This window comes from Taurulus bubalis (genome assembly GCF_910589615.1).
Source record: "Taurulus bubalis genome assembly, chromosome: 14".
NCBI lineage: Eukaryota > Metazoa > Chordata > Actinopteri > Perciformes > Cottidae > Taurulus > Taurulus bubalis.
In genome coordinates, this window is record NC_136602.1 from 5,477,693 (window position 1) to 5,502,313 (window position 24,621).

At 41.9% G+C, this 24,621-nt stretch overlaps 1 protein-coding gene across 1 annotated transcript in view; it reads right to left on the minus strand.

The window, feature by feature from the left end:
- Positions 1 to 19,307, minus strand: part of arfgef3 (ARFGEF family member 3) — a gene marked incomplete at both ends in the record, with an annotated part of 36,780 nt that extends 17,473 nt beyond the window's left edge. Inside the window, 18 exons of the mRNA XM_079229448.1 lie at positions 866 to 973; positions 1,366 to 1,531; positions 1,732 to 1,898; positions 3,280 to 3,632; positions 4,273 to 4,859; positions 4,989 to 5,121; positions 5,522 to 5,634; positions 5,826 to 6,073; positions 6,791 to 6,909; positions 7,121 to 7,225; positions 7,529 to 7,613; positions 8,855 to 8,900; positions 9,261 to 9,377; positions 13,091 to 13,159; positions 13,326 to 13,466; positions 13,985 to 14,066; positions 16,828 to 16,879; positions 19,223 to 19,307. Coding sequence (XP_079085574.1) covers positions 866 to 973; positions 1,366 to 1,531; positions 1,732 to 1,898; positions 3,280 to 3,632; positions 4,273 to 4,859; positions 4,989 to 5,121; positions 5,522 to 5,634; positions 5,826 to 6,073; positions 6,791 to 6,909; positions 7,121 to 7,225; positions 7,529 to 7,613; positions 8,855 to 8,900; positions 9,261 to 9,377; positions 13,091 to 13,159; positions 13,326 to 13,466; positions 13,985 to 14,066; positions 16,828 to 16,879; positions 19,223 to 19,307 — 2,776 coding nt within the window. The remainder of the gene's footprint in view (positions 1 to 865; positions 974 to 1,365; positions 1,532 to 1,731; positions 1,899 to 3,279; positions 3,633 to 4,272; positions 4,860 to 4,988; positions 5,122 to 5,521; positions 5,635 to 5,825; positions 6,074 to 6,790; positions 6,910 to 7,120; positions 7,226 to 7,528; positions 7,614 to 8,854; positions 8,901 to 9,260; positions 9,378 to 13,090; positions 13,160 to 13,325; positions 13,467 to 13,984; positions 14,067 to 16,827; positions 16,880 to 19,222) is intronic.
- Between the last annotated feature and the right edge of the window lie 5,314 nt (positions 19,308 to 24,621).

Consider the following 24,621-nt stretch of genomic DNA (forward strand, 5'->3'; position numbering starts at 1 on the left):
GTGTGTGTGTGTGCGCCCTCTCCTCTCTTTTTTCCACCTGACCGTCTTTTGTTTTTCTCCCCTCATCTTTTTCCGGCTGTTGAACCTTTTTTTCCTTCTCCGTGAAGTCACTCCAAGACAGAATGACCTAACGGGTCTGTATCCTTGTATTTTTCCAATACTTTATAAACAAATATTTGTAAAATAGTCATGTACACCAATTTTTCCTTTTTTGTTCTTTCTTTCACAATGTGATGATTTGATTGAAGGGAAACAATCAGACACAATTGAAGTGCAGTAGGAATTGAAATTAAAGTCAAAATATATATAATATATATATTTGATATAAATATCCCAAAACAAAAAACTGACTTGTTTGGTAAAGTAATTATTTGTTTGATATAACAAGCTTCAAATCAACCAATGAGTAAGCAAAGCAGGTTATATTTTGCTGATGTTGCTAATATGTTAATTGGTGATTATATAGATAATAAAAAACACTCTACTATTTGTCTTTTCATCCGTTATGTCTCATCTGTGGCCTCCAGTTTTAAAGGCACCACAACAAAAAAAGTTGCTCATGCAGCACTATTGTGGGATGCGTCACCTGTCAGCACACACAGCCAGTGCTGCATTTCCAACTGATTAATACAGTTTCAGGGGTGAGTGAACCCTATTTAATTAGAAGAGTTGAGCTTGGCTGATTTAACAGCGCTGTGGAAAAGCTCCATTACTCCAAAAATACTACGATCAGGAAAAATCTTGGAAATGTCACTCCTTTCACAGCTGAAGGACAAAGAAACTGTACTTTGAATGAATAATTCACTGAGTAAAACGGGGAAAGAATCAATCGATTAATCATATTTTGGGGGTTTTGGCCACTGACCTGCCATCACGGTGTCACTGCCAGCCTTGTCACAGCTGAGAGGTGATTGGTTGGTCGCCCTCCTGATCAGCTGTCCTCCAATCGCACTGCTGCCCAGACCGTCAATATCTGAGGGAAATAACAAGAAGTCAAGTTGTCAATTGTTGTGATCCTTGTCGAGGACGTCTGTGTTCTTAATCAGCTGAGAATCTGTCAACAAGGACAGAATTATATACATTCTGTGCAAATATTGGTAACATTGTATCATTTTAAGAAAATGTGCAAATATTTCTGTCGTTTTAGGCATCTTTTAATTATCTTTAAAAGGTAAACAATGACAGAGGCTGAGGTTTAAGAACTTTGATCAAACCAGTAAGTTGGTGAAAATGTCCGAGAAGGAAACAAGGACATTTTTCACGTCATGCTGTTTCCAGGTGAGTGTAGCATACAGCTACGTGCAGCCTGCAGTATGTGTGGTTATGTGGAGACTAGCCGGACAAACAAAAAGGCAGCGTGAGCACCTGTCAGCACGGTGATGAGCGGCAGCGTGTGGTCCTCCGGTGAGCCCCAGTACCCGGCCTCGCCCAGCAGGTTGCGGTCCAACACCTGATTGTAGAGCTCCTCGATCCAGGCCTGAGACAGAACCACAAGGACGCCGCTGATCTGGATCAGACGCACAAACTCCTTCTGCAAAAAAACACAACCCACATCACAATCTATCCGACTCTGGCGTGGTGGCAAGTGCACTACAAGTCTGCAAATACACTTCATCCTATTTCCAATACGTATTTATCCTCACATGATCTCATTTCTTATCTATTTGACTCCGCCTCCTACGCAGTAAAACAATGTGCAAATTCTACATTAGTCAGAGTGTTGCTGCTCACCAGGCTGAGGACGGGTGCGAGCGTCCGCCTCCTGTAGTAGTCGCAGCAGCAGAGCTTGAGATTGAGCAGAAGAGCGTAGTACGACACCAGGTAGAGGCCGTCGGCGTTCATCAGAGACTGACAGCTCAGGGTGTCACCGGCCTCGAAACCCGGAGAGTGGATCCCACCTGGAGGAGGGAGACGGAGGGGTTTTGGGGAATTGATCAAAACTCCTTTACATTGCGTCATTGAACCATAAAAATACAAATAAAACGTTTGAACAAGTCCACACTAATGTGGGCTGCAACAGCTGACTCTGGAGAGACGGTTTGCAGGGATTTTGTTCCTAATATGGCTCATCAGTTTGGGACATTTCAGCACACATTTTTTATATTATTTGTATTAATTTGTTCAAGTTTATTTGATTTGATGTGAGAGTGAAGAGAGTGCGTTAGACACAGAGAGATGAATGGAGGGAGAGAGCGAAATAATCAGAGTCTAGAGAAAAACTAAGTGGGAGGCAAAAGAGAGAGAACTGGTGATGGTGGGAGGAAGGGAATATGACAGAGGGAGGAGGAGAGAGAAAAGGGAGGAGAGAGAAAAAGGGGAAACAGGAAGAGGGAGATGGATGACAGAGAGAGGGAGGAAAGCAACAGAGATGAAGGTAAAGAAAGAGGAGAGGCAGATAGAGAGAGGAGGAGGTGGTGGGAAAACAGATAAAGAGGAATGAAGGAGAACATGGAGAGAGAAAATAGGTCAGAGAGAGTGGGGGTGCGATGTTGGGGAGACAGAAAAAATGGGGGGGGTGAAACATGGAGAGACGGAGAGAGACAGAGAGAGAGAGACAGAGAGAGAGAGAGAAAGAGAGAGAGAGAGGAGACTGTTACATATTGTCTCTCAGCTGATGACAAGTCAAGTGTTTTAATCAGAAACTCACTCTTTGCAGCCTCGGACAAATTCATTAAATCAATCAACCGTATAGTTTAATTTGATTCATAATTTTGCTCTGCTGAAGTAAAAACTCCCAGGAGGCTCACTGCTTTTACAGATGGATTGTGGGTCGTGACTGAAAGGCACAATACGTTTCAATAAAACCGCTCTAAAAAGTGACATGTTTTTTGTCTTAAAATCTTTGCCACACATACGATCAATTAGATTGTGATTGACACTAGTTTTACCCGTTTAAAGATGACCTCCAGTAAGGTATTCACATTTTATTCTTCACTTTACCTGCACTAATATATATATATATATATATATATCTCTGAATAGTGTCCCCACAGTATTTAAAGATTTATTCTACATCCACTCCAGTTCAAACAGAGTGTCTCATTCTGGGACTCAAACAACAGCAGAGACTTCCCTGTGGCCAGAGCCGAATAATAAAAGGAGGAGACTGATGCACGGACCGCTCCACCTTCGGCAAATATCCCATGTTAGTTTAGCGCACACACACACACAATCACAGGGTCTGTGCACCTCCCAGGGTTTCAAACAGAACAAAGAAACCAAGTTGCATCAGCACAGTGTAAAACCAACTCAACCCCTCTCCCTCTCTCTCTCTCTCACCGGCCTGCAGGCCGGAGCAGAAGCTGGAGGAGAAGTTCTGCAGCGACAGGTCCACCTCCGTGGCGGTGGGAAGCCCCAGCAGCCGGGGCAGCAGCGCCGCAAGCGACTGCACGAACAGCCTGGCGCTCTGCTGGTCGGCCTCCTGGTTGCGCAGCAGCTTGAGGGACAGGGCGGCGGTGCGCAGGGAGCGGTGGCCCGGACAGTCGCGGGGCGTCTGCTGCTCCTCGTCCGCCAGCGAGACGTTGTCGGAGCCGATGTCCGACACGTCGGAGCGGCCCGAGTCTTTCTCTGCAGCCATGGAATACTGGTCACACGAGTCGAACTCTGTCCGCGACAAGTCCTGTTCCTCGATGCTGGTGAAGCAACAGGTGGATCGATGACATCACTTTTATATTGTTGACATTTTCAAAGCATACGGCCAGAAATGAGTCAGTGGCTTGAGAGACCAACTCATGTCACAATGAACAACTTTGATTTATTTAAAGTAATATATCCTTCTGTAGCTAAGTAACCTTCTTTTTCTTTTCTTTTCGGCATTGGAGAATACATCAATGTCCAAAAGCTGAAAACCTGACAAACTGTAATGTCAGAGCAAATGAGGTTTATATTGATAAAATAATGTTAATATCTTTGTTGTTAGCAATAGTCACAAGTTATAGTTTTAATAGAGTCCCGAATCAAATGGAAGCCAACGACGCTGTTCAAGGCAGTGCAGTGTGTGTCCTTTTGTTAGTTTTTAATGACAACTTAATTCTTTTAATATTTTTTTATTCGTATACCAGAAACTCGTGAAACAACAAGACAAGATGATGTCATCATGAAACCTAGTCGGAGGAGTATCAACTCTACAACAAAACCCTAGATTAGGTTCAGACGACACTTTTAAGTGCCAACATCCTTTTTTAATTTGTTCTTTCTACAATATCTCAGCATGGCAATCACATTAAGTTAAAGCTGCAGTCTGTCCCTTTAATCCAAACGTCACACACGTACCTGAAGTTGCTCTCGCTGTATCGTGACCCTCCTCCGTGGTGCTGCCTGCTCCTGGACTCCACCGACAGGAAGTTGGTGATGTCGGGGTGGACGAGGCCGTGACTTCGCTGCACCACATCTGGTGGAACCACAGCTCCTCTTTCTCCCCCACCAACATCTCCACCTCCTCCTCCTCCTCTTTCTCTTTCCTTGTCTCCTCTCCCCTCAACCCCCGCTGCTCTTCCTCCCTCCTCCCGTTGGCTCGGCTCACGCTTGCCTCCCTCCTGGCCGCCACAGGATGAGGGCGAGGGCAGGCGTGCCTCCTCCCCACACTCCTCAGGAGTAGTGTGGACCAGACCCGCGCCAAGCTCCCCCGCCTCCAGATCCACAGTGGTTTGGCCCGTTTCCGTGGTGATGCTGATGCTGATGTCGGGGCTGCGCTCGGTGGCGGCCGCGTGGGAGGAGGAGGAGCCGGGGTCCCAGGGAGGCTGCTCGGAGGACAGGATGTGTCTCTGCCACCGGAAATCGGCCTCGTTGATCTCCATGGACTCGCGCGTCGACTCCGTCCCTTCTTTCAGATCCTCCAGCCGTTTGAGGAGAAGCCGAGCCTGAGAAACAGCGGCTGCGTTACGGTTTTGTACTTAAAACCACGGATTCTTCTGCAAAATCAACTTCATTTATTTATCCTAAGTGCAGCGCAGGAATCTCTGGAGCGTCCTGTGTTAACGGTAGCGTACCTGCTCAGATTGAATGCCGCGGCCGTGCGACAGTTCATCCAGCGCCCCGAGGAGAGCGCAGGCGCAGGAGACCGACGAGTAACACGCCTCGATGCCTCCCTTCATGCAGGCCTCGGTCATTCCGTCCATCACTCTGAAGAAGGAAGCAGAAACACACAAAACGCACATTATATCTTGACCGCTTTGGTTGCTTTCAGTGAAAATCAGCAGGATTTAAATTATATTTTAGTTAATTATTTAATTACTTTGGGAAACATTGTGATGTGCATTTTATGTCAGATTACCAGTGCCAAATAAATGATACAGCTTATTATCTAAGGAACATCATTAATGAAAAGCGACTGTAATAGAGTGAATTAAATGCATTATTTGAGCAATTTTGTGCAAAGTAACAGTGTGTAGCTTCAAGAGCAAATGCTAACGTTATGACAAGATGCTATTCAGAAAGCTCAACTTCATAAAGTAAATTACGCCAATTGTTTTTTAATTTTCTAACCAGCCAAGGAAAGAACAAAGGGAGAGGCGTTACTCACAGTTTAAGGAGGTCCAGGTGGGACTTCCTCTTTGAGAAGGAGCGCTTCCTGGTTTCAGGTTCAGCCACGCACGGACCGGCGAGGTCGTACAGCCGCTGGGGACTGCCCAGGATCTAACACACACACACACACACACACACACACACACACACACAAATAAATAGATTGCAACGTCATGAAATACTTACTGATACTTTAGTGAAGTGGAAAGGAAATCCATGGCTGTCTGAAATCGGAACATCTGAATCTGAAAGTTATGATATGCTCTGAAAGAAAGGTGAGCAGTAACATCTCGTCCTCGCACCTCCTTCATGATGCGGATGGCCTCGGTGCGGTGCTGAGGAGGCGGATACAGCAGGATCCTGTGGTACAGCGACTGCAGCACCGGCTTCATCGACTCCACGCAGCTCACCAGACGCACGAGCTCTGCGGCGATGTAACACACGGTCCGCACTACCGGTGCAATCCTGGCGGGGGCGCTGGAGGAACAGCCGGACCCTCTGCCCTGATCGGACACCCCTCCACCAAAGGAGTCCACCTCCTGGCTGAATCCTGGAGGTGAAAACAAGGAGATGAACCACTAACATCATGGTGATAAAAGCCTTTAGAAGCACATTTAGAACCAGAGAGACGTCTCAATGTCTGATCTAGAATCACCTACCTGTAATGTGTATTTCTTTATTTATTTTTATATATATATGGTCTGAGTATATGTATATATATATATATATATATATATATATATATATATATATATATATATATATATATATATATATATATATATATATATATATATATATATATATATATGGTCTTAGTTTCCAAGCTCTGGATTTCTGGAGGTCAAATCAACCGCTTCCTGTTTATTTGGATCAAAATGGACCCAGACTGTTTAATTATTTAATCTCTCATTAAGTAAATGAGCTTGTTCCAAAGCAGTTTCATCCATGTTGACATCAGACTTCATAACTGCAGATGCTCGTCTATAAAATCTTTGACTTGGCTCTCAGAGGAAGAACAGGCCGGCCCATTAGCAGCACAACAGCCCAGACACTGACATGATTATGAAAATATGGGGTGTGTGGAAACAGTTTCATACTGTAGGCAGAACAACAGTTCTGTCTTAACAAGCTGAAGTGCAAGTTTCTGCAACAGACAAATGAGACTATTTTCTTTCATGACGTCTGGAGTATCAACTCAAACTAGCCCTCGTATTCTTTTTATACAATCGTGAAGAAGACCTCCCGCAGGCTGAGATCCAGTTACCTAGACTGTGTCTGTCTGAGAGGCGGTCCGACGCGCCCGTGTAGCCGTGGTGGGAAGCGATTGTTTTGTCGTTGACAGGATTTCCCATGATCGCCACGAGGGACGGACACAGCTGCTTCCTGGGTGAAGGAATATTATAGGTTCATGAATACATAATGAGTGAGATGAGGAATAACAAAATATTTTTTAAAAAAAGCACTATTATTCAAAACTACCATTAACTGGACAAAAATGCTTCCAAAAAATATCAAAGCATTACGTAAACATTTAATTTCGATCACTAACACCATTTCATTAACCACTGGATTATAGAAGAGTTTCGTGTCTTACCATACAAGGTCGCCGAACCCTCTGGACAGGTGCATTGTGGGAGGGCAGCTGCTGAGCATGGAGAGGATGCACTCCAGGTAGAGGAGCTGCAGGAGCTGGTTCTCACTGGAGGATGGAAAGACACAACAGTCAGGAATATATTATACATGTTACACTTTGTTATATTTAAAGAGGCTGAGCATCTCACCCTAAAATAAGCAGCACTCTGAGTGATATGTGAACAGGGTTAGTCAGAGGAGTTCCATTATTGTTCCTGTATCAACACAGTCTGTGAACACATCTTATCAGCCAGGGCTTTTGTTTCTTTGAATGATTATCTGGCACGCAGCCAATTAAAACCAATTACCACCGAAGCAGTACAACAATCAAAAGAATGTAACGCCGAGTAACGGGAAAGATGCATGTCACCTGTCCACCGACTCCAGTTTCTCACAGAAAACTGTCAGAACCGTCACCACGTCTTCACACAGAGCCTGGCTGGTGGGAGAAACATCTGCAAACACAGGCATACAATAACAAAGTGAATTCATGGCGCTGGTTATTGAATATGTACATGAAGTGATACAAAAATAATAATAATTGTATTCGCCTGTCTCTCACTTTTCTCGCTCTCTCCCACTCATTTCTTTGTAATACATAAAATGAATCGGTACCATCTCTGTGATGCCGTTTGTCTCTCGTGTGTGAGACTGTATAGTCACAGAGAAGCCCTGCCAGTCTCGCTGTGGAGGTGTTTCTTACTACCCGCAGACTGGTGATTACAGGCGTTTACTGACGGGTTTTTTCTGAACACTAAAGAAGACGATGAGTCTCACAGCTCCACGAGGCTTTAATGCTAACTTCACATGAGAAAACAACCGTTTGACCTGCGGGTGCCATGGTAGAACATCCCAGCAGCTTGTCAGACTTTGCCGGCCTCGGCTACACACAAGCCTTCCTGGGAGTGTGTATGCAAAGTAACAGCGCACTTGAAAAAGGTTCTCTACATTCAGAACATTAATATAGCCGCAAACAACTGTTATCTATGTATATATATTTAGGGGAGTAATGTCTACCCTCCTGTTCCCCCTCAGATGAACGCCGTCATCACCGCTGCCCATGTTTGCATCGTTAGCGCCGTTAGCAAACGGCTCATGGGTCGCCATGTTGAGAGCCGTGTAGAGACAACAGAGATGTTGTGACTTTTCACCGGACTTCTCTCAGAAATAATGTAAATATTAAACCTGTGAGGACTTCGCATGCTAGCCAGGATGAACTGACTATGACACCCTAAATGTCTCTCTATAGTGCTCATTATTAGGTACGCCTGTACGATCTAATGCAATCAAATACCTTATAAACGTCTACTGTCGTAGACGTTTACTTAGGGGTCAAACGGGAGAGTTAATGGTGTTGTTGTTAAATACTGCTTTGTATTAAGAGATGTTTTATATTATTGTGACCCCCTTGTGTATGTAAATGTCAGGACAAAACATTTGAAACGCCTCTTAATATAATGTTGTCCATTACCACACAGCCTTCGACTAATAGACATAATTCCACTGACACATTTCCAACAATGTCAACAAAAACGGAGCATTACACACTTTGTGAAAAAGGTAGAATTCCTGGAAGAGCTGCTGTATTGAATTGTCATAGATTGTACGTGACTCCATAACAGAGATGATTACAGCTCTAGGGCTGATGAGGAGAGCTGCAGAGGTGGAGGATAGCGCTGGCAATGATGTCGCCTACCTCTTCTGTGCAGCGGCGGGGCCGTCACCTCGTCTCCATCTGCACCCTGTGGAGGAGCACACGACAGGAGGCATGTTTACTGGGAGTCTTTTTTGGGCTTCAGTGTCAACACAGGTGTGAAAGAGCGCTGTCACTCTGAGAAGTTTGAGTATATTCACAGGATACGTTTACATGTGTTTCTGTTTGCCTTACATGTGTCTTTGTGTCAACATATTAGAGATATTCTGATGAAATATATGTAAACATAGTATTGGCATATATTGAAATAGCTCTTCGTGCAACGTTATTAATACACTGACACTAAGTATCAATGTGGTCGATGTCCCGGGCTTCCTGTACTCCTGCAGCATTTAATATAGTGTATCTATAGCCACTGTATTGTGTGTGTTCTGTACGAGGGTGTCACCTCTTGTCTGTGTCTCAGCTGCAGCGTCAGGTCGCCCAGGATCTGGCTCAGCGTGGCTCGGACCGCCGTGTTGATGCTGCGCTGGTGACAGCTGGACACGTAGGTCTGGATACACACCTGAACACACACACACACACACACACACACACATCTGTTATTTCAGTGTGTAATCTTTCTAACGTCTGAGTCAAAAAAGCAGATCAGGTCATGACGCACAGTCCCAAAAAAATATCTTAGAGGTTTCCATGGCGTCAAAGGTTACCACGGTTACCAGACTAACGAGAGGCAGGGGGCAGAGGGATGTATTGTCAGCGTTTCAAACATCTTTCAGCCAGATTAGAAGGTCACAGAGTAAACACTGCGGAAAGTAAGACGGCCGCTAGTGAGCAGCTGAGCAACGCAACACTTCCTGTGATGCGACACGGGCTTTTCAGGGGAGGCTTTTATCAAAAGTGCCTCGCAGCATCATGAGAGTGTGGTGTGTTTTAAGCACACAAGGGCCCAGGAGTGGCAGCGTCTCACTCTTCACATTCAGGCGGTAAATACACAAACGCACACCCGAAGGCATGGCAAGGCACATGTTCTATACAGCAACATGTATTTCATACCCATAAGGCAACTCAAAGTGATTCACAGATTACACAAGTAGCGCGTGATAGAAACAAAAAAAGCAAGCAAACAAATAAAAAACAGTAAGACAAAATAGATAAATGAGATTTAAAGAGAAAATGCATTAAAAGCAATGGTAAACGGGTGGGTCATTATTGCATTTGAAAGCTATCATCATTATCTCAAGTATTAGCTTTTCTCACACACACACACACACACACACACACACACACACACACACACACACACACACACACACACACACACACACACACACACACACACACAGTTTGAGGGAAGAGATAGAGAGTATGTCAGCAATGAAATGTGATTTATTCCATTAATTACAAAAAGGTCTCTGAGCACCGTCTTCCAGCCTCCAAACAAAGACCAGCTCTGCTAATTATACTTGGATGTTAAGTCTTGGCAGCCTCTGGGACGTGTTCCACCTTCTGCACCTGGGCCTAATCGATGGTGGATCAATACATCCGGCATCATTAAGCCTTCCAGAACCAGCATGTGTGTGGGATGAACAAGAGACAATAGGGAGCAGCCTCCTGCTGCCTCCCAAAATTATAACTTCTGCTTGCTCCAGCAGTTTTACTTCTTGCAAGCAATCTATGTTTCTTTTTTTTTATATATATATATATATATATATATATATATATATATATATATATATATATATATATATATATATATATATATATATATATATATATATATATAGCTGCAGATAAATGCAACGTGATGCAAACAACAATACATGTATTTACAACATTTTCGAAATAAAACAGGTATTTTACAGCAGCATCTGGTCTGAAAATGACACAACTTGCTAAAACATGAACGACTGAGCTTGTGAGTTGCGAAACCAGTTTCATGACATGGCACAAAAAACGTGGCACAATGCCGGTGAACTCATTGCAGGTGACAGGAATGATCTCTGAGGGTGCAAATGACTTTTCATGCAGGGCTGTACAGAAAAGGTTTGCCATTGTCAACCATTTTGAGAAATTGGCAAACATTTCCTGGACTTCAGTCGCCATCAGTGGCAAGTGGCAACCCAACATGGATACATTTTTATATTTATTGCATTAGTTACACCAGACGACGCTGCACGTGTGTTTACACGACTGTGAAAAAGTTCGACCATCACAAACGAATGTGTGAATTGATTCAGCTGACAAAGAATCAGAGGAACAGGAACGGAAAGGACAATTTGCAAATATATGCAAATTAATTAATATTAAATGAGTGGTTGAAACTGCATAAATCCCTCAGTGTTGCAAAGCCCTGCACTAAGAACCTGTGCTGCGCCTCACTGTTTTCATGGGATGGTACTGATAATGAAGTGCTGCTGACAACCTCTCCAGCCACTCTGAGTTATGACCCACACACACACACACACACACACACACACACACACACACACACACACACACACACACACACACACACACACACACACACACACCAGATGGCAGTCCCTGGCAGCACACAGCCTATTTACACAACATATTTACCAGGTTTTTATGAGCTGTTAATAGACATTCAGACATACACTACAGAAAACACTCATCTGGGTTTAAGCTTGGAGATAACAGGGGAGGCTGCTTGTTGTCTGATCATTAGAGCTCTGCTCAGGTGGATCACCTGCAGGAGCTGGGGCTCCCTTTATTGCTACAATATGCTCTTTGTCCTGCTCAGGGGAATTATGAAGACCCTTATCTGAAGACTATCTTTTGAGTGTGACATAAACAGCCCACATAGTCTTTTAAAAAGGTGGCTGTGGGAAGTGTGCAGCTGTAATCAGCTTCAATTCTGATGGGATCCACTTTAAAAAGGCGATAAAAAACATTAAAATGCCAATGAACACTGTTCCTGCAGCAGGTTCTGCTTCTCAGCCGTTGATCCTTAAGTTCAGCATGTTCCTCTCCAAAATATTATTTATCACTGATGAGAACCAAAAGGCAAAGATTTTTTTTTTGCCAATTCCTCAAAAAGGTTGCAACCATGGCAACCTGTTCCCGAGTTTCTCCACAACAGAGCTGAACACACTACTCTCGTGTTGCACTACAGCTCGAAACAATGCATGTGCAATTATTTTGGATATGATGAACACAAAGACTAATAAAGGTAATGCTGCAAGAGTGTTTTATATATATATATATATATATATATATATATATATATATATATATATATATATATATATATATATATATATATATATATATATATATATATATATATGTGCATGTGTGTGTGTGTGTGTGTGTGTGTGTGTGTGTGTGCAGGACCACTCATCTGAACTTTCTGAATAATGGATGAAAGTACAGCATGAGACAAGGTCTTCGAGTGGAGGGACGGAGCAAAGCTACACCTTTAAAAATAGATTGAGCTCATGAACTGCTTGCTTTGCACACAGTTCACTGTCTTTAAAAAAAAAAGAAGGAAATGTCTGTGACCAGTCCAATCAATACTGGGACCATGAAAGAATCGATGGGTTTTTCTAGTCTGAGCTGCAACTGGAAGCCTCTTTGAGACCACAAGACAAACATTCATACACATGTGGCCACCAGCTCGTCAGGAGCGACACACACACACACACACACACACACACACACACAGACACACACAATTGAGGAGCCATTTGGGGTTCAATATCTTGCCCAAGGATACTGGTCACTGCATGGGACCGGGGATCGAACCCAAAACCTTCTGATTAGTGTGAATAGTGGACGACCGCCCTCCTGAGCCACAGCAGCACAGGTATATGGACGTGGATGAAATGGTCACTTCATATAAACTTGTTGTTTCCTCCCTTTCCAGAACTCATTAAGGCTCATTTAGCTTTTAAATAAACAGCTTGAGGGTTGAGCCGTGAACATATGTCTCCTACTCGTTATCTGTGAAACTATTCTCTGTATTTTGTTGTAGTTTAGTCCATCTAATGATTCATGTCTAACACTCGGCACATAAAGCAAATCATTTTTCGGGATACAAACAATCCCTTTTATGATGTAAACCAAGACAAACCTATTTCTTAGATGCATTCTCAAATACAGCCGTCTCCAACAGCAGCCGAACAAGGAATCTAAACGATTAATTTCTGCATAATGCTGATTAGTTTTGTTTCAAGCAAACAGAAAGTCTCTTTTTTTTGTTGTTGCTACATGCATAATCTCACACATCTGAAGAGGTTCACGCTTTCCTACCTCAGAAATTCGGAGGATGGAGTCTCCATTGATGTCAAAGTTTGGCGAGTAGGTGATACACAGCAGGACCTGCACACAGAAACACAGTTTTCTACTTTGGAAAAGAGAGTGAAGTCGATAGAATGTTTCTATCATACTTTATTGTTATGGGGTAGATATATTTCACAGCTCAGGTTAAATGATTCAACTGATCACAATCATAAGCGCTTTGGCCAAGTGAGTCCATTTAAGTTACCTTCATGACTTCCACCTGCAGGTCTTCATGGAGGGATGGGGTGACTCTGATGGCCTCCAACATCTGGCTGAGCAGCTGCTTCTCCAGGACCTCCACCTCCACGCCGACCCCGCCCACCAGCCTGTCCTCACACAGGAGCTTCTGATAAAGGCAGAGGGAAAGCGAGCGTTAATGGAGCAGCTGCTTCCCTCGGGACGTCCAAATAAATACATGTTTTTATACTTCAATTTCTGATGTGGCAAAAGTTTGTACACTGTACAATGTAATTATATGCAGAGTAGTGTAGTAGGTTTTTTTTCAATACTTTTGTATGCAACCAGCTTAAGTGGAAATAATTCTGATGTTCAGGAGGTTTAAAGCAAGACTTTAGTGGCAATTAATGCAAATGGTAAATACTAAAACGTAGCAGAGTTTTAAATTCAATAACTTGGGCTACGCAGCATTATCTTAGGTCATACTAGACCTAATAAAGCTGTATTTAGTTGAACAAAGACGCATTGTATTGCTGTTCAATTGTAAAAAAAGAAGATTTCTTCTTAAAATTCAAGTTGATGTTGTTGCAAACCCCAGATTCAATCCAGAACCAAATAAATTAAATGAAGGACACGGCTCTAATAATAAGGCCGAATACTAATCTGCTTCAGTGTATGTTGAGGTACCTGCATCCCAGTAAGCGCCGCCTGTCCCAGTTTTGTGTTTTTGGACTCCAGAGCCATCTGTAGAGGCAGCAGACAGCGCTCTCTGGAAGCACACAAGCAAAAACACTAACAGGTTACAGCAACTGTTCCCATCATCCGCTCTCCCACTGGGCCACTCCCACCCACTATGAAAACATCTCTTTTCCCATGGTGCTGCACGAAGGAGTCCTAAAACTCAAAAATGAATCGCCGTTTCCTGGTTCCCTCGTTTCAAAGTTAATGGTTTTTGGATAGATGCCTGAAATGCGGTCTGTGGTTAAACAGAACCTTAAAAGCTTCAAAATGTACATCATAAAACAAAACGTTAGAATCTGTAAAGTGTCTTTAAAAAGGAGGTTTCTAGTAAGCGATCGTTTATTTGCTGCAATGATCCCAAACTTTTGTCGAGGGAACCAGCGTGATGCTAACTCAGAAATACGTCATATTGGGTCGCATAACATATTAAACCCAATCGGCAGCCAGAATATGAGAAGGTCTTTGTCTTGACCTCCATCATGAACTCCTTCCTGCTCTTAGTGGTACTGCATTTACTTCAAGTTCAGATTGTTTTTCTTGTTGATTCTTTGAAATTTCCTTTTAATTCTAGACGGTCATGGAGGGTATTTAGTATGAAGCTACAGATTCATAAAAAAAAAACTGTCTTTGTTTAGAAAAGGACTAGAATAACTATTTTCTGAATTTGCAATATAATAAAAATACAATGTCTTCGTAACCAAATGTGTTTGTCTCACACAGTGTAGGACAGTCAGTTACGCAACAATTCAACTGTGTCTCTCTTTCTCTCTTGTCTCGTTTTCTGCTGTACACAAACACACACACACACACACACACACACACACACACACACACACACACACACACACACACACACACACACACACACCATCTCCCTCTCATTATTTGTAGTTGGTTGAGTCACGGTGCTCTGCTGCTGATAGCAGCCCCACACTGGGCTTCATCACAGAGTTCTCAGGCAGCTCCGAGCTGTCACAACTACACCGGTTCAAAAGGGCTGCAAGGAGCCACAGTCCTCAGCAGCTTCAATGGGATCAGACGCTTTTTCTACGAGCACAAAGCCACAAAGAAACGCACAACTGGAGCATCTCTAGCCCCAAAAGAGACAAAGAAGTCGACAGAAAAACAAATAACTTAAAGAAGGCCCTTAACCTATTTATAAAATGCTCAAAAAAACAATGTGTTTGGTTGATTTACATAATAGAATGAACACAAAAACTGTGATGCATTTTCTGAATCTTGACTTCGTTATTCTGTCAATCAAGGACGTCTCACGGCAACTACACTTCAGAAAGAACCATCGTTTTCTCCCGTCAGCCGGCGGGGGACAGGAAGCCACTGGACGAGCACCGTCGCACTGCATTACAGAGGCATTATCATCAATATTTCATCCAATAATCCGTAATAAAGCAACAGAGGTTATTGAATGAATAATTCACGGTGCGTTGAGCTCTGCATGATTTAATGTCACGCTCCTATTTTCATCGGCAGGTCATCCGTTAAATATGTTTGTTTCTTTGCCTTCACATGGCCTCTGCTTTCCATCGAGAGTGTTCTGATGAAAGTCACTTTTTACAACCCGACAGCTCAGGACTGCTGCAAAAGGACTTTAAAGAAAGCTGATCGATTGGTTGAGAACAGCCCTGCGCACCTTCCTGACATTTATACGGCTCGCTGCAAAAAGGAAAGCACAAAACATCATTAAGGACACCAGCCGAGCTCCGGCCTCACTCCTTTACCGGAGCGTCAAATCACACAGCAGCAGTCTCAATAACAGCTTTGTTTCTCAGGCTGTGCACGGAGCACTCAAAGCCTTTCATAGGGTTTTAATAGACATGATAATAAACGCGAACCTGATCAGAATTACAGTTGGAGAACTGAACAAAAGGAACGTCTGTCAAGTCAAATATCATCTGAAACAGCAGGCCTGCAAAAAAAAACAGCTCATGAATGTGTGTTTATTGTGCACAGACAGAGTTTCAGAATCAGATATGATCACGTCTGGAGAAGTCAGTTTGTGGAAAGCGTGAGTGGGAAACCGGATTTTTTATAAATCCATCCAACAGAAACGTATTTCTACTGTTAATTGTGTCTTTCACTCGTCTGTGTGTGTGTGTTTCCGACGTCTTCTTGATGCAGGAAACACACATTTGGGTGTGTGAAAGGAAACGATCCCGTCTGTTTGAGCTCATCCACTATAATACTACAATACTTTTTAAAAAGCTCATGGGAAAATCATTAAAACATGAAAATGGTGACCTGCTTTGTAATGTTATATCATCAGGTTTGAATGTGAACTTCTCCTCTTTTACCTGTCAGGTGACTGCAAAAACTATTTCAAAGCTTCCCCCAGGTTAATATTCGTCACAGGGCTGTTGCATTGCATTGCACAATATCGGACAGAGCGGTGGTATTTTATCCAGCTCCTGCAGCCTGAATTCATACATTCTCTCGCAATTATACTCTACTGGTGTTCGAACTGTGTTAAAACTGAGCGATGTGCAAGTTCAGTGCTCAAATTCAATATTTGCGATACCATCCCAGGAATGATTTGATCATTCAAATTCATGCAAATCACACACGGTGTGTAACATAGAGGAAGGCTAGCCACGCGGCTCAGAGAGGAACACTTTGAATTTTAATATTTGGTTATCCGTGTATCTGCAATAAGAACACACAATGTGCGGCATGTGGAGCTGGAAGGCAAAGCTAACGTTTTCAAGCGATTCACGGTCTAGTAACCGAGGTTCCAGACCGTGAGGTTCAGTTGGGCTTGTTGTTTAACTTACCGAAGCTGTGAAGGAGGAATCTTGGCTGATCCATTCTGAGACTCCAGGGTTTCTGTCAGTTAACGGCACAAAGAAAAGAGAACATTGTCATGCTGTCACATATTGTTTGTTGAGCTCAGGGGACCAAACACAAATCTGGTTCCCCACACTAAAGATAATGTCAACAGTATTTGAGAATATTAGCGAGCTAACATTAGCTCACAATGGGTATGAAATCAATGATTGCTTTTCAAGTTTAATATAAAAGTTTGGCACAGAGGCGATCATAGAGTTGAAGGAAAAAGCTGGCAATATACTACGTTTATTTCCTTATCTCAACAAAAACAGTTTCAGTGTGACATATTCCTTCATTTTTATGAACATATTTTGACTGCATCCAACATCCAATTTATAATCCCTAATTAAAGCACTATTTCACCCACTCAGTCATGTTTGATAAACAACTACAGTGTCCAGCTGTTTTGTTTAATGGAACTTGTATTATAAAAGGCCTAAAATAAGACAAATTCATAGTAACTCACCAACTATATGCTGTAATAAATGTTAAATATTAAAACAGCTTGTTCAGAATAATGCTGCGCTTCATTTTAAACGAGCAGTTCATCTCATCTCGTGTTAAAATGACCTCTCAGTGTACAACTGCATCAAAGGAACCTTGAGGAAGTGTCACCTTGGCTTCACTCAAGGGAAGCACGACTGCAACTTCCCGTGTATAAACTTGAAATATGAGACTTGCTGACATCTTTAAACACAGCATCAATCTCCTGCAACTGTGGCTGTCATGTTGCATACAACACTTCCAGGTTGTGTGTGTGTGTGTGTGTGTGTGTGTGTGTGTGTGTGTGTGTGTGTGTGTGTGTGTGTGTGTGTGTGTGTGTGTGTGTGTGTGTGTGTGTGTGTGTGTGTGTGTGTCTAAGGTGGCGACATTCACATCACTTCAGAGCCAAATATGTGAGCTGCCGTTATGGGCGTGTCATTTGAAACTTAACTGAAGACATAACTGAAACATGGCACACGGGATAGTGTCTGTTTTTCCACCATGGAGGCCTCATACACTTCATACACACACACACACACCTTGCTTTCGCACGTGTGCCCGGTTCCACTTCATGCCCTGTTAGGTTTAAACCCGCCCCCCTTGCAGTGTGTGTGCATTAAGTTAGTGTGCATGTGTTAGATGAAGGGAGTGTGCCTTCATCAGCACAATCAGGCAGAATCTTGCCTTTAAATACTAATAATGTCCCCACTCAAAAGAAAGCTCTTTTCCCACCTGCTTAAATGGCGTTCATGAGATCTTTTTACCAGCATGTGTTTTTGAGTGCTGGTTCAGAGGCTTTTCTGCTTTGCTGAGGAGAGAACATCTGGGGAAAGCACTGAGCCGTGCAGGCAAGACACTAATGAGACCAGCAAAGAGTTTCAAAATCTGCAGAGCTTCTTTTTTTTTCTTGAAAAGGTTTTTGTTATGTTTTGTGTGTCTGCAAAATACTCAAAGTCATGGTTCTCGTGGTGTGAATCATTTAAATTCGAACAACCCTTTTAGTAAGGGTATAGGAGATGACTGGTGACTCAGCAAAAACGTCAGTATTGATGACTGTTTTACACCCACAGCCGCACGTCTTCTTCAAAAGCACACCCGATACTATCGATTGAGCTGTCCTATGCATGATGTCATCATATGAGATCATAATGCTGTTATCACAGCCGCTTAACATCATGCATCAAGCTCTGCAAATAGAAATCTGCATATCTGTGGCACTCGGTAGTGTTATGCATGTACATCCTGCCTCTAAAAACAATCTGAGTGGTTTAATGTTTGTGCTGAAAGTCTCCCAGAATGCTGCATTCAGGTGCCATCTTGCAGACAGGATCATTTACTTTTTCTTTTATTGGAAGTTACTGTGATGTTACACAGATCAGGTGGGATTATATAAATTGTCTGAAAAGGAACTGAATGAGTTTTTGAAATGAATAGGTTTATTTTCCAACTCTGCTTGTTGATCCCAAAGAGCCAGTAACAAAAAACAACAACAGCAAGTGCACCAATTATTTTAATTAATGTTTTATTCCTGTCTTGGAATAAAAAAATAAAATAAATAGACAACATCCCGTCCATCCCACTATCAGTCTTAGAGGTTGACCACCTTCTATTAACTTATGAGAAACATTGATTTTCCCTCAGATGTTGTGGTTTCTTGAGACACGTCTACACCATCCTTTAAGACACGGGCCTGTGGAACTACAGTAGCGGCTCCATGTTACCGGATAAACTAGCAGGTGAACACACTCACGGATTAAACCCCCTCAATAAAATCTCCTTTCCCACCCTCCTGCAGCCGGAGAGCAGCAGCAGCAGCAGCAGCAGCAGGAGGAGGGGAGCGGCAGCTGTTACACTCACCGCGGGCGTAGACGCAGGCGTCGCGGAGAGCTTTGTGCTTGTGGCCGGACGCGTCTTTCTGCAGCTTTCGCAGGATTTCCTCCATGCTGGCGTTTTAATCTCAGAAGGACGGTTCGTTACAGAGGCGTGTTCGTTACAGTGACAGCATCCCTGACCCCCCACACCTCCACCCTCTGATGAAGGCGATGATTCGACGACCAGCCAATGATGTCAGGCCAGCCGACAAATCCTCTGGATGTGGAAGAAGGAAGCGTCTCTTTTTTTTTTTTTTTTCTTTCTTTATGTTGTTGTCGTCGCATAAAACCACCTCGATTTGGCTTCTAGAAAGCCAAATCGAATAGTGGAGATGATGTGACACCTGACAAAACAATGAACGTTAATTGTCGCCCCCAAACACAGCGAATAAACGCCACTCTCCCGTCCCCGCCAGGGTCGTTTATTCCTCGGCACCACCGTGTTTTGAAATCCGTTCCAGTGGATGCGCGTCGTCTTCCCGGTGTCCAGGTCCGGGCACCGTGTTATCCCCCGAAATCAAGCTGCTTGGCGCGCGCATGAATCCCACCACAGCGCTACCCAGCGTTTTACGCACACACAAAAAAAAAGGAAAAAGGGGGATTTTAGTCCAACCAGGCAACACAGTATTTACACCGTTTCCCCGTGGGGGAGCGTTAAACCGCGGCAGGGATCGTTGGAGTCACTGGAATGGGACTTCCGGCCTCGGCGCGGCGACAGGTGGATGACGCGTGATGATGATGCTTGGAGTCATTTTACATAAAGTCAAATGTTATATTTTTTAAATGTTGTATTACTTGCTTCATATTTTAAAATAGTATGCAAACACGTCAGCAGGATAATTAGTTGATGTTGTTAATTAGTAGGACAATAAATTAATTGATTTACAATATTCATATATCAACAACATCAATTTCGTGTTTAAAAAAAAAACAACGATTTGAGAATATTTGAGAATTTATAAGTGTAACAGCCGTACGTTTAGTTTAATATAGTTTGTTTAGTTTAGTCTGAACAATTTAAAAAACAAACATAACAGAGATGAATAATATCACAGTGCAGGAAGAAGCAGGACATTTACTGGGCTTATTTGAAGCCTTCCCTTCACCTATATAATATTCAAGTGTCACAATATTACACAAAAACAAGAACAAAAAATGATTATACATAAGAAATGTCAACAGTGAGATGTAGTGCCATCTTGTGGTGAGGCTGCAGACATACCGTCTGTTCATCCTTTCCAAGTGCACAGATCAATTTAAAACTGTGCATCATATTCTTTGGTATTGTCAGAACTCTAAAAAGTTCAGGAATATTTTTTCAAGATGCTTTATTGATGTCTGATCAACATATTCATATATTTGGATGCTTTACCCATGCCATAACTTGTGAGCAAAGGGCGTATATCATACATCTATTGATTATTATTGCCAAATTTTACATACATAAGTGCAAGTTATATATTCAGATATCTTGACTGTGACAGAGCGACAGTGAGGAGTTGGTTAACCCTCCTGCATCTACAGGTTCATGGTCCGTTCTTGTTAATCTCCAGAACATCTCTGTGAGGATTAAGCCGGTCATGATGTTCATTTTAAGTAACTTTCCATTTATACATTTATATTCAGATATAAACGGAAGTGTGTGTCACCATGTGTCCACCTGGTGGCAGTGTTGGATAAAAGAGTTGCTACTGTTTCCTATTTCTTTACCTGAAATCCTGAACACGGCCAGCAACTATGACTATGCTCCCCATGATGTAACCTACATAATGTGAATACATAACGGACACTTCTTAAAGCCAGAAAGCATCAAATCAAACGCTGTTGTAAGAGCATCTCTGGCCTTTCAACGGTCAATGAGAACAAACATTAAAAAAAGAAGCCATTGGGTCTTTTGGTTCAATGATCCAAAAACAAGTATTTCAAGCGAAACAACAAAGAAATCATGGCTATCGCTGCCTCTGTTAAAACCCATAAGGCCACCCAGGTGCATGCTGGTCCGCCCTGCCTATGCCAACACCTAGTGTACTAAACAAGAAAAAGTATTAAACTAAACAGACAATTATCAAACTCTATTAAAACAACTAATCAAAATAAAGCAAGCACAAAGCGTCTTTGAGAATTAGAAAAGCACTATAAAAAATGTAAGTATTATTGTTATTATTATAATCAATCAAACATTTATACACATAACAACAATCTAATATAAATTTTCGCATGATAAATGTTCACTTTTTTTGAAAAAACAACACAATATGAAATTGTTTGGGTTTCGTTTTTTGGGGTTTTATGTCAACATGTTTTTTATCACAAATATGTGTGAGGAGAGAGACAGCAAGTGTGTTTTAACTTGCACGAAACAAAAAAATCAGAGTGGAAAAGAAATCTAAATATCTCAGAAAAAGTGTTTACGCTTGAGATGTAAAAGTACATGAAGCGTGTGACTCAAAGTGAAGAACTGAAACAAACAGAAACGTCTGGTTTCCATCATGTTTTCCATCATTTGAACTTGGAGCTCTTGTAATGACCTCATCTTGTTGTAGCCTCCTTTTCCTCATGCAGTGGTTTCTAGCGCCATCTGCTGTTAAGATATTATACTAATCTTAACGCAACAGGAATAGATGGAAACAAGAGTTCACATGTTTTATTTTGATGAGTTCAAACTCAACTAGTTTTCCAGAGATATAGGAACCAATGCATTTGAATGAATTAAACTAACTTCTGCATTCTTTTAAACTTTTGCAACCATGGTTGTAAAGAAGATGGATCAATGTATTTGTGGCTATTACATATGTTATATTTTGGTGTATCTATTCTAGATGTATGATTATTGACTTTCTTTCTGATTCTTACTACTTTTCTATGATTTCTGAGCAGATTTATGGAGCTTCATTCATTCCAGAGGCGAAGGCCGTTGCAGAAGAAAGGCTCAGTTTTATGGTGTTGAGTGTGAAGGTTTGTGTATGAGCGGCAAAAGGACACACTGAAGGACATGTTGTCGGCGTCCCACTTTCACCTGAACGTTGTGTGTTGTGAAACGTAGTGGCCCCTAATGGATGAAGCATTAAGTCGCCACGGTGACCCAGTTTATTACAGAACACAAGGTGGGCGTCGCTGAACCCGTCGCACTTTCAGCAAATGAACGTTACATAACGATGTGAGATTTGGGTCGTAGCTGCATCAACGCGTCAAACCCCTCTGAGGCCGACCAATCAGATGATAGCAATAAATATGATATCAGACGCCATCCGTTTGGTCCTTGTGTCAGAGGTGAACTAAGAGACGATGAGCTGAATATATCCTGCTTTAACAAAGTCAGAAGAACAATAGTGTGTTCATGAAACTTTGGTCCACGACAAATCCCAGATTGCATTGCTGATAATGACATTGTGTGTTTTGTCATTACGTGTGTTATTTCATTGTGTGTGTTTTGTCATTATAAGAGCAATTCACTTTCTAAGGAGACAAGGCTTCTTTGTGAATACGTGTGTCGAGAATGTTCTTATTTGTCCAGAAGCTCCCATTAGCACCAACTCTCCACCTTGAAGAACAAGACAACAATATGAAACAGCCTTCAGAGAAAAACACTGATAAAGAAAAGACAGGTGCACTCTAACTGCAGAGGAGGGGAAATGATGAATAGAAGCAGAGAAAATACCTTTGATTGTATTTCGTTCTACACGGCAGGACACACATTTCTCCACTGAGTTTGAAACCCATGCCTCTTGAGACCACTCAACCCTGAAGAAATAACACATTTGCATTCAGCCGGTGGCTTCGGTACATCAGCAAGTACATCGACTCAAGTACTGTTCTTTTCTGTCACCTATGTATAATGTTGCAAGGTGGTATATTCATATTGTGTCAAATAATAAGGCACATCTACGTCAACACAGTGCTATGCAAGCTAATGCAAAGAGACAAGGCTTTTTCATCTGTAAAGGGTCGCGTTGAGGAGTCAGAACAGAAACTGTAAGTAACATAACCTGTTATATCGCTAAATGCCTAGGGTTTCCTGCATCAGGCGCCAATCAAGGAGAAATCCTGAGAGACAGAAAGACACCAGATCTGTGGAAATTATTATTTACTTTACTTGCTTTACAAAGTCAACTCTCCTGTCAATGCATGTATTGTATATAGAATATAAATATATAGCAAATCAATTTAGATTTAAAGGGGAGTAAATATTAGTCTAACAAGACAAATCTATTATTAATAATTTCCTAAAAGGTAAAACAAAAAAATTGTTTTAGTCAGAACATCAGTAGTTCAGTTGTACAAGTAAAAATGTGAAATTAGTCAAAAGGCAAAAATATATAGTTCAACATATATAAAGGACACAATGACAAATAAAAACAGCTAATCTTACTGAAGTAAAGGTACAAAGGTAGTACAATCAAAACATACTTAAAGTATCACAAATGCAAGTACTCATTATGCAGAATGGCCCATTATATTGTTGGATGTTAAATAAATGTGGCAAAAGTAGAGATAATTTATGTTACTTTATACACTGGTAGTTTAATAAATAATATGACATCATAGTTAATTAGTAATTAAGCTTTAACAGGTACAATATTTGCCACATAAATGGAGTTGATTAGAGGTAGAAGTAGCTGAAGGTGAGTAAATGTAAAGTGCTCTATTACTTTCTGTCGCTGGTAAATACTCCAGAAGAAACTGTGTGATAAAACATAACATATATTTAGGTCACAGCGGCTAAAAGAGGTTGAACAAAGATTATCCGCACTCTGGATTATAACAACTTTTTATTACTTCACTAAATGCAATCAAACATTTCGACCTATAAAGGACCAGACTGCTTTGTGTTCATTTTTAAGCATAGGCAACCGAGGCAACCTTTAAATAGTAGATAAACCAGTATGTGGTGATGATGAATATGAACGATTATTACATGTGAAGGTGCTTCAACTCAGCATGCGAAGACATAAAGATCCTCCGCGGTAACACACCCAAGGTATTAGATAATTCATCTCATTGATCTTGATCAGTATTGAACCACAGCAATGAAATGGTGATGTCATCTGTTAATATTCAAGATGTTGCTCAGAGGGATATGTATTTTATGGGATATAACCCTGTACACCCTCATTGTGTATCTGTATCGAGTCTAGACTCTTTCTATTCAGACTGAGAGGCACAACCTTCACGTGTCTATCCTCACTTGTCCTCATATTTTAGCAAGTTGTGTCGTTTTCAGACCAGATGTTGCTGTAAAATACCTGTTTATTTAGAAAATGTTGTAAATACATGGATTGTTGTTTGCATTACGTTACATTTATCTGCAGCTATATATATAAAAAAAGAAACATAGATTGCTTGCAAGAAGTAAAACTGCTGAAGCAAGCAGAAGTTATAATTTTG